Source organism: Serinus canaria, chromosome 10 (assembly GCF_022539315.1).
Source record: "Serinus canaria isolate serCan28SL12 chromosome 10, serCan2020, whole genome shotgun sequence".
In the NCBI taxonomy this organism is placed as follows: Eukaryota; Metazoa; Chordata; class Aves; order Passeriformes; family Fringillidae; genus Serinus; species Serinus canaria.
Window position 1 is genome coordinate 13,166,496 of NC_066324.1, and position 10,330 is coordinate 13,176,825.

At 37.7% G+C, this 10,330-nt stretch overlaps 1 protein-coding gene across 2 annotated transcripts; it reads right to left on the minus strand.

Annotated features, from left to right (window-relative positions):
• Positions 1-527: 527 nt before the first annotated feature.
• Positions 528-9,833, minus strand: DNAAF4 (dynein axonemal assembly factor 4). 2 transcript variants are annotated; one of them, XM_050978421.1, is made up of 9 exons: positions 9,731-9,833; positions 7,429-7,576; positions 6,937-7,070; positions 5,676-5,916; positions 4,790-4,935; positions 4,087-4,196; positions 3,226-3,379; positions 2,117-2,222; positions 528-1,061 (listed from the first exon to the last, which is right to left on the minus strand). In XM_050978421.1, the coding sequence occupies exons 1-9, from the start codon at positions 9,746-9,748 to the stop codon at positions 952-954; spliced, it is 1,167 nt and encodes a 388-aa protein (XP_050834378.1). In that variant the 5' UTR covers positions 9,749-9,833; the 3' UTR covers positions 528-951. The 2 variants fall into 2 exon arrangements, with proteins under 2 accessions (XP_050834378.1, XP_018769382.2); XM_018913837.3 differs by lacking the exon at positions 9,731-9,833 and adding an exon at positions 8,137-8,277.
• Positions 9,834-10,330: the final 497 nt, after the last annotated feature.

Below are 10,330 nucleotides of genomic sequence, written 5' to 3' on the forward strand. Positions count from 1 at the left end.
TATCACTGTCCACAGTTTACTAAATAAGGTCAAAATGTTAAGTTCCTCGCTCTCCACCATGCATGTATTTCAATACACATCTTGAGCAATGTTTGCTCTGACCAAAAACAGTTGACAAATTTGAAATGCTTTGCCTGGTTAGCTGAAGGGCTGACTAAGATGATCTTTCTCCTGTTGCCAGTGTCTCTCCTCCTTAGCCCTTACTTCCTCTCAGTAATTACAAAAAGAAAACAGCAATATCTGTAAGTATAGCTCAAACAGCAATATCTGTAAGTATAGCATTACAGTCAATAGAGGCACTCAAACTGCTGCACTGCCCTCCTTCCAGCTGTTATGAAAAAGTGTTTTAGCCCCTTCCAGTGCAATGCAGTAGTTTTCTGTAGGAAAGGAGAGGCAGCAGCTTTCCTACCAAATATTTCTGACTCACCTTAGCACTCCTCTCAAGGCTCTAAGTAAAACAGCTAGAAACAATGTCTGCCACCTTCTCCCCAATAGAACGCTGTAAAATTTGCACACAATAATATATATATCTGCATAATAATATAATCCTTTATTATAAAGACAGAAATCAGTCATAAATGGTATTCTGGAAAGAGGCTGATGCAGAAAATTCAGAAGTCTGCTTAAACTGCTACTGAAAGAAGTATAGTTGAAATGGCCCCAGTTTGGAAAGAACACTTAACAAAAAGGAACCACCTAAAGTCCAGGGTTTCAGATTGTCAGAGCAATACAGAATGCTAACAAAAAGCAAAAATACAACAACTTTATATCAAAATTATATAAAATATATCTAATCATGTTTATAATACTATACTTTCCAATAATATATCCAATCTTTTACCAGTTTTGTAAGTGCTCCAAGTGAAGCAGAACAATGTCTAGGTAACACACACTAAGATTCCGTCTGATGTCCTCAAAGGTATCAAAGTTTCTTTTTTATACTTTTTTTAATTAAGAACTTTGCATTGCTCCTTGAATTAGTTGTCGAATCTTCTCAGCATCTTTTTCTATAATTTTATTTTTAGGATCAATCTTGAGAGCTGCTTCATAATCCTGGAGGCCTAATATAGACACATTAATAAGAATATCAATCAATAATGCAAGAGCATCCTCTTTAGCAACTAACTGGAAATAACTACTCCCCAGTCAAATGCATAAAGTATTGATCTTGAGGTTTGTCCTTAACTAAGATGGAATCAGAATGACATTAATTTAGCTTCCATCAGTAAATAAACTTATATTTTGTTTATCTTATTTTGCAAAACATTGTAGTGGAAACACTCTACCACATAAATATTTTCAGGTTTTGAAGCATGAAAATAGAGCCTCTTCCTTCATGTACATATACACCTATACATGTGTGTGTGTATGAGGAGATTGTTCTAGTGTTCTGCAGAAGAACGGAAATGATCCTGTGTGAAAATATAAATAAAAACACTATGAACTGTGGAAATCAGAGCTTGTGGGGAAAAAACCAAATCCTGACTACAGGAGGTAAAATCCTGCCCACATTAGTCTTTTTTATAAGGTTTCAGCATGCAAATGAAGCTGTAAGGGAATAACCAAGTGAGACCTGCAGAAAAAGGTAAACAATGGCCAAAGCTTAGTACTTCAACACTGACATTTTGAATACTCTTCAATTTCTATTACCAGTTTCCATTTGTAAATTTGCTTTACGAAACTGATCTGATACTCTTAGGAACTGAATAGGGACACTGTAAATTCAGTTATTTTCACACATATCACATGTACTTGATGAATCATTTAACTCCTTAATATGGGCTTCCTACCTCATTTTACAAAGATGTTACTAAGCACTTCACAAGTACTTTAGAAATATTTCAGGTTATTTTAATATCTTCAGTGGAAAAACTCCTTAAATTAAGAACGCAATCCATTTTCTCAAACTTGTAAAGATTTTTCAACTTTCCAGGAAATTTTTAAAAAATTAAAGAATGTGGTATAAAGGTTCATAACAAATAGACGTAGATTATACAGACCTCCTTCAAGTTACTTCTCAAAACATAAAGGTGTGAGCAGCCTCACTGAGCTAAACAGACTTACTTGCATGTCACTATGAATTCCTGCGCATGTTTTCATAAAACCAAGGCCTCACCTTCAGTGTACAATTCCAGCTGACAAAATGCTGTTCCACGTCTCACATGGGCTTTCACTCGAGCATTCTCATTATCAGGAACAGGTGGTGTCAACAGTTCCAGAGCCTTTACAAATGACAACACCCAAAGTATTTATAAGTAGGCTTTCCATAATTTGGGTTTTTTTTCTCATTTACAAACACTTCTCTCACCTAATTACTATTATTATACAATAACATAACTATTCAAGCAGAAATAGAAAATAGCTATTCAAATTTAACTATAAATGACTTATGAGTCTAGTCATTAAGATTTGTATCCATCACCCCAGTTTGCCAACTACAGTTATATTGCCATGGCTAAAAACTGAAAAATGCCATGTTAAATGTTTATTGAGGTCAAATAATGTGTTCTGTTTTCATACATCATATGACCTGTCATGCTATCAAAAGAAAAAAATAAAAGGTAGCACTAAAAAAAGCACATGTGTTTTAGTAGCAGCTAGTAGGAAAAACCAAGACCAAAAACCCACAAGTTTGAAGACCTAAGTATGTATTAGTTCAAAAAATAATAATTCCTGGAAAACTGTTCCCACATTATTCAGGTGCCATTTGAGGTCATTCCCCTTGTTGCACAAATAACAGCTGCTAAAACATCAGGACAATACAGCCCTTCTCTGAAAATGTTTGGCTTCTTGGAAATTTTTTAGGTATCCTGCTCATCACCACCACTTTTTTTCCTTCCAACCAAATGAAGCACACCACAACATAATAGAAAATGTGTGAGTATACTTGGTTTTGTTTGTCTCTGCTCCAAGTCGTGGGCTTTTTCAAGGGTACATATTGCTACAATATTGTTATCTGTAAAGAAACATACTGGCCACATTTGTCACAAATGTGTGGAAGCCTGGTTTAGGGTGTATTTTATTGTTGTTTTGTTTTAAACTTCTGAAAGTTCATTCATCACTATCAAATTTTAATATTTCACCATGGTTTCATTATATCAATTTTGAATTTTAAAACTCTGAATTGCACTAATAGGTATTAAGATCTGCTTAAACCAGAACCATCACAGTAAAAAAATCACATTAATGCAAAAGATGACAGCCTAAGCTCCTGGATTTTTATACCTTGGAGGAATCTTCAATAGCTTTGTGCAAATTTCTCAGTTTAAGGTGGCAAGCAGCACGGTTCAGGTACAGCATGGGGAGTTTATTGTTCAGCCTCACTGCAAGGTTGTAGGCGTTTACAGCCCCAAGGTAGTCTCCCATTGCAAACATTTTGCTAAGTATTCAACAAAAAAGTGAAACATGCACTTTAAAGAAGAGTATAAATACAAAATAAACACGTACTTATTGTTAACTCATTTTCAAAAATTTGAGATTTTAATATCTTCTCCTTTGAAATGCCCCTTTATAGCCTTTTCTGAGAACAACATAGCTGAGGTTCAGTGCACCTTGCTGCTGACAATATAGCTTAGAGACACATGACAAAAATAGTCACTGCTTTAAGTAATGAAGGATTGTAAGAGTGGACACATTTATGTAGACACAGGACTCATTTTGAAGGCTTTGTATATCTGATTATGATTGCCTAATCAAAGCTTTCTGTATAACATAGCTATATAAATAAACCAATATTTGTACAAAGTCCCTAAAGTTTATTTTACACAGATATTTAATGTCTCACTAAAAAAGTACAAATGAAATTAAATCCACTTAGGTATAATAGTGCACTGGCTCAACTTTCTTCAAAGACTATACATAATGTGTTTACAATCATTTTGTTCATCATGAGCTTCAACAATTGCATCTCATTCTATCAGATTCTGACCCTGTAAACTGTCAATAAAATCTCTAGTATGACTACCATTACTACTCAGACATTCACCAACCCTGTCTAGAATAAATAGAATATACCAAAACTGAACAGTAGACAAACACATAAAACTAATTCATTTTTAATAGGTCTTCAAGTGGAATGTAACTCACTTTCCTTTGTCCTTTAACCAGTCTGGATTCTTCTCCTCTTCCTTTAAATCTTCCAGCTCAGATAAATCAGAATTTATTATTCTTCGAGCTTCTGCTTGTTTATGTAGCCACTGTAAATAAAAAATGTGCTAGTATTATTTCTGAAGCAAAAATTCAAATCCAGAAAAGGATTTTATTTTCATCTCTTCACTCATACTTATCAAAAGAATTCTATTGACCGTGTATTTCAGACGCAGGAAAATATTTGATAGTGTCTATTATGAAAAACTTCAAAGTTTCCCCAAATATTTTATTACCATGAGAAGTCAGGTTACCACATCTCTAATACATTTTTGTTTACTTGTCTGTTTTGATCTTTCAAAATTACTTTGTGTTCATTGAATTGAGCTCAAAAGAGCTGTGAGCTTCTTTTAAGACAGAACTGAAAGAATCTTCACTAGAAGAGTTAGGACACTTCAAATTAGTATTTCAAGGAATTAAATTAATATTGCTGCCTTTTCTCCCCCTCCCAGAAAAGGAATGTGTTATTTATTAATCTGCATGACACGGTGAAAGGAATTTTTGTATAAAATTGTTTCCTTGTATCTTAATTTAAATAAGACTGCCTTCCTTGGAAGATGAGGATATTGCACAGGTAACATTCCTTGGCGCAGACACTATTTTTGTATTGACTGAATACACAATAATTAATTCCCCACCTTACCTCCTCCTCTTCTGCAACACGAGATTCTCGCAGAGCTGTGGGAAAAACTCGTGGTGTAAAGTTGACTTTAATTGTAGCAGCAGCTCGGGGAGCTGGTAACTGTTCTTCCTTTAAATCCTGTGAAAATATACTACAGGAACCATGACCTATGGAAAGAGTTAGAGCACAGGACATGAAAAATGAAGCAAGATATTTTTCTGGTTTTCTACTAAAGTCCAAAGTACACCTGCCTTAGAAATGTGTCACACTAGAATTAAACCTCTAATTGCTTGAGAAAAGCTTAGACTTGGTCTTCTGAAGGGAAGGTTCAAACAATTTTTCTTCCTAATGTGGCAAGTAAATAAATGGAATTATACAGCATCTGTCATAAATGAATTTAAACTCCTCTTACACCTCTCTCTTTGTTGTTTGTATGATGCTGTGACAGGGCAAAAATAAGAGCTAAAACTAACCTATCAAATCAAACAAACAATTAAATGTCTTCTGCTGGTTTGGCTCCCTGAATTGGCTCTCCATGGATCCAAGACACAAGAAGAGAGCACAGAAGGAGATTGAATATTTCCATGAAATCCAAAGTTAGGTAACTTTGGGTAACAGAAACCCCACCTCCAGGAAGTCTGCATTTCACTGCCAGAAAGGCTTTCTGATTTACTTTTCTAAAGCTTAGAACAAAACCCACCCTTGTATTTCCAAAGACTTCAACAAGAGCTAAGAACTCATGAGCTTTAGCTCAATAAATTGCCTGAAAACAATTTAAAAATAACTGCAAGCTACAAGAACTGGTTCAGTATGGTGGAGACAAAGATAAGTGATGAATTACAAACATCTGGGAATAAAGTTATACCCACACTCTAAAGAATTAAAAAGTACAGTTCAATTATACAACCTCTTGTGGATTTGAGTCTTGTCTTAGAACTTCCTTCATCAGGAATCTGAGTTTTGTTCATTTTTTCACTTTTTCTCTCTTTTAATGACTCTATTTCTTGATGTAATTCCTCTTTTGTCTGGATGTTATTGTATTTATCACCATCTTTTTGTTGGTTTTTCCATAACTCCAACTCTTTAGTGACCTTCTCCCGCTCCTTTTCTTTTAGATCTTCAATTCTTTTTCTTTCTGCTTCCTCTAGCTATTTGAACAAAAAACCCCTATGAGATACAGAACATCTGATAATACTGACTTGACTAAGTTAAAGTCACCATTATTTTCCCAGTTCCATATCCCAAGAACAGTGTAACCAATAATGTGACCATACAAGTAGAGTTAATTAGGATGCTTGAAAATGCCTGTGAGAGTAAAGATTTCTGATCAACTTTTAGAGGTCTCATCTTTAAACTATTTTACTAATAACCCTAAGGTACAATCCAGAAGCATTCAGAAATAAGTTTTAAACAGTGAAAATCCTAGCCATGTTCCAATGATCTCTGGAAAATGCAGAAATGTAAAAGATATGTGATGATCTGAATACACTGTTTCTTATTTCTCCTCTTTGAGATTAATCTCTTTGAGATTATTACATATCTAGAAGAGGTACAACATTGCTACTAAGTCATAACTGTAGTTCTTTTTGGTCAATATTGCATATGCACTCTTACAATTTCATTGCATGCTCCAAAAAAATAAAACAATCCTTGGAACACAAGTGAAGGGGCCAGACTTTTTATATTCATAAAAATTTTAAGAACATATATTAAAATACACATAAAAAGCAGAATAACAAAGACACAAACACACAAAAGACAAAAAAAAATGCAAGCTGATATAAAACACAACAAAGAATGAGTAAGAATTTTTAAAATCAGTATTTTTTCACAGTGCTAAAGGACTAAACACCTGCAAAGGCCACAAAAGACTACAGTTTTGCCACATGACTGTAGTCTCCTTTGAACAGACATAAACCTGAGCTTGTCACCAAAAACTTTCATTAATCTTACTCACAGAAAGTGGCAACTTGTAAGCACTTTGTCAGTAACATTTTCATATTTGGTAATAAATAGGTTTAAATGCAAAGAAATCCTAATAAGGTTCACCACCACTACAATAAAAATTGGAACTTTTCATATTTTTTAACATACATTTAACAAAGCATCTCCGGGATTAGTTGGTAGCTGTTTACATGAAAGTCTGGCAGAGCTTCTTCTAAACCTACCTTCATTGTGGCCTCCAAAGCATATTTTTTGTGTTCCTGTTTTGTAATTTTTTTTGCTTTTGTCTCCTCTTTTGCCTTTTCTTGGGCTTTTAGAACAGCATTCTCTCTTAGATGTTGTAGTTTCTCCTTGTCAGCTTAAAAAAATAAATTTAGTCGTTTACGACTGGTGTTCTATTGGTATAAACATGTTAATGAAAACATTATTTCTTCTGCTACTTTGGCAAAATATAACACAATTACAATTCAACAAACCAGGGTCTACCAAGCCCATCTCTAAAAGAGAAAAATTAAGATTTGCTTAAACACAAAATGTAAGTTGTACAAGAAATATCGTTTTATTTCACACATGCTAGAACTAGTATTCTTTGTTCTCACATGTTCTCTTTCTATTTTTAACAATGGACAAGGTAGAACTGAGCAGATATCTACCAGCAGAAGTTTCACAGTATGGTTTTCTTACACGCAATCTAACTTTCAGAGTAGAACACTTACCATTTGCTAGAGTTAGGGAATCCCACATGGCCGGTTCCTTTTTATACAAAGTGAAGAAAATGTTTCCATTTCCAATCTTTGCTGTGCTGTTTGTGTCATCAATAGGAGCATATAAAACGGCTTCAAACAAAAAGGGAGGGACGCTTACCTACAAAAATATAATTTGTGCTAATGTTTTAAATTAACTCTCACGTATTCAAAGCAGAGCACAAGCATACAGTAAACCTGAAGAAACAGATGCTATTGACAGAACTAATTTGCTTTGTATGCATTGTGGAGGTCTGTAGAAGCCCAGTGAAGGTGCTTCCTTCCCGTTAAGGGTGGGTCATCACGAGGTTGTATATTTCATTAATGAGATTGAACAAGTCGGTTCTGCAGCACTGCAACAGAAACCGTGGATTTCAAATTTAGGACTATTGACGGTATAAGCAAATGTAGAAATTCAGACCATTTATGAGAGTAAAGGCAGCTGGCACCTGTTGAGTGGCAAGAGCATTCGTAAGGAATGAACAGTGCTAAAGCCATGATCTGCCGCAGGACGGGCATTTAACAGCCTGCAGCAGACAGAGGGAGATGATAAAAGACAGAGGGTCCTGAGTTTGAAGAGTTGCCATGGTGCACGCACGCCTGCTGCCCAGCAGGGCTCCGGAGTCACCCCGCGGCCGGGCGCGGCAGGAGGCCCGTGAGGCGAGCGGGGCCGGCCCCCACCTTCAGGTACTGCTCGCTGCAGAAGATGTTGGCGGCGGTGGCCCGGGCGCCGCGCAAGGGCAGCGAGAGGTACACGGCAGTGAGGGTCTGGCGCCAGCTGTGCTCCCGCAGCCACAGCGGCATCGCCGCGGCCGGAGCAGCTCCGGGGCGCTCCCGGCCTCGGCCCCGCGGCGCACGCCGGGAGCTGTAGTCCCCAGGGGCCTGCGGGCCGCCGGCACGGCTCCGGCTGCCGGCGCTCACCGCTCCGCCAAGCGGGAAGGAAAGCAGCCCGTGTCGTCCACGTACATTTCTAAAAAGAGACAAACTGCTGACAAAAACTATCAAACGTTAGTTTTTAATAAAAAACTATCTGGTACAGCCTCCCTGTTCAAGTAGGGTCACCCCAGAGCACATAGCACAGGATCGTGTCCAGATAGTTCTGGAATATCTCCAGTGAGGAAGACTCCACAGCCTCTCTGGGAAGCCTGAGGGAGAGAAGTTCTCCCTCAGCTCAGACAGAACTTCCTGAGCATCAGTTCCTGCCTGTTGCCTCTTGTTGTATTGCTCAGAACCACCGAGAAGAGCCTGGCTCCAGGCCCTGGCACCTCCCTTCAGACATTTACACACATTGCTGAGGTCCCCTCCCAGCCACCTCTCCCTGAGGCTGAGCAAGCCCAGCTCCCTCAGCCTGTCCTTGTAAGAGAGATTCTCCAGACCCTTGAAAGAACTTGGTAGCTCTGTGTTGGACTTGCTCCAGCATCTCCACATCTCCAATAGTGAGGAGCCCAGAACTGCACAACATTCCAAGAGCGGCCTCCCCACGGCTCAGCAGAGGGCAGGGTCACCTTCCTTGACCTGCTCTGGCAATGCTGGCACTGAAACTTCCACATGTCCCCTAAAAATAACAGGGTCATACAGGCAGCCCCGCGCTGTGGCTGAGCAATATTGTCCGCTGAATTGTCTCTGCCAACAACTCGGGAGGTAATTTGCACATTATGACTCCGCATTTCTCAAACAAACTGTAATACTGTGTCTGCCAAAACAAAGTCTAGTATATTGAAAGCAACTGCTTCTGGAGAATGCGGCCTGAAAGATGAGCCAAACACAGCTGGATAAAAATCCAGGTATGTTTAAGTTCCTCAAAAGTATACAATTACCTAGAAATATTAGGAGAAATCCAGAAATAAAAAGTCTCGTTTTCCCTCTTTCTTTTAAAATGAGACCAAGAGTAACGGAGTTTAACATGGCTCACATTAGCTAGCATTTCTAATGTGTATCACTGAAGATTTAATTTTAATGTTAAGATTTAATTTTTATGTTCTATTACATATCATACACAGCAATATTCAAATTGTAGAAGTTACTTTTAAGTACTGTTTATATATAAAAGTTAGTATTGCAGAAATTTATAACTTTTTTAGAGCAAGAAATCCATCACAACTTATATGACTTCTGGGTTATTCTCCACCCTCACTCACCCACATCAATATCATCTGGAAGAATCCTTGCATGGACTGGAATCCGATAATTGAATTAAACCTCTTTCCAAGAACATTCAAAGTACATAGCAGCAGCACCTAGAATGATTATAATGCAGTAACTCAAAATCTCCTACCATTCCAGCTGTAGTCATCCAGAAAGTCAGAGGTTTTGAGTGCAGGTCTTCTGCCTTCGTCACCCAGGTGTCATTTTTAGTTTAATCACAGAGAATATACTGAAATGAAACAGCTTATTATTTATTCCTGTTAGAAGAACTATATTATGCATACAGGCTTAACAAGACACAGTTATGGTTACCAGTATTCAGTCTTCTCTCCCATACATCAACCAAAATGTCTATTTACTTAAAACCTAGATCTGCAATGCAAAGCTGGTAGGAGAGACAGTGAATATCACTAACATGTTTTTATGTCCAAGTAGCAGATTTAGCTGCTAAAGGACATAAAAGGGATTCAGCAAGGTCTTGGATCAACCTTAAAGGTTTTGAGCGTATGGGCAGAACCACCACCCCTGTCCCACCCACTCCCCAGCCTTACCTGGACAAGTTGCTGTGCTCTCACTGTGGCATACACTTGAAAAATAAACGAGATGCCCATGCAGTGTGGTTCTTCTGCTGGCACTAACTTTCTCAGTCTAAAGTCTGCAGTGGAAAGCTTGCAGTGAAAGATAAATTTTTCCATTGAAAAGCTGATTCCTCAATTCCCATCTCTTGTGC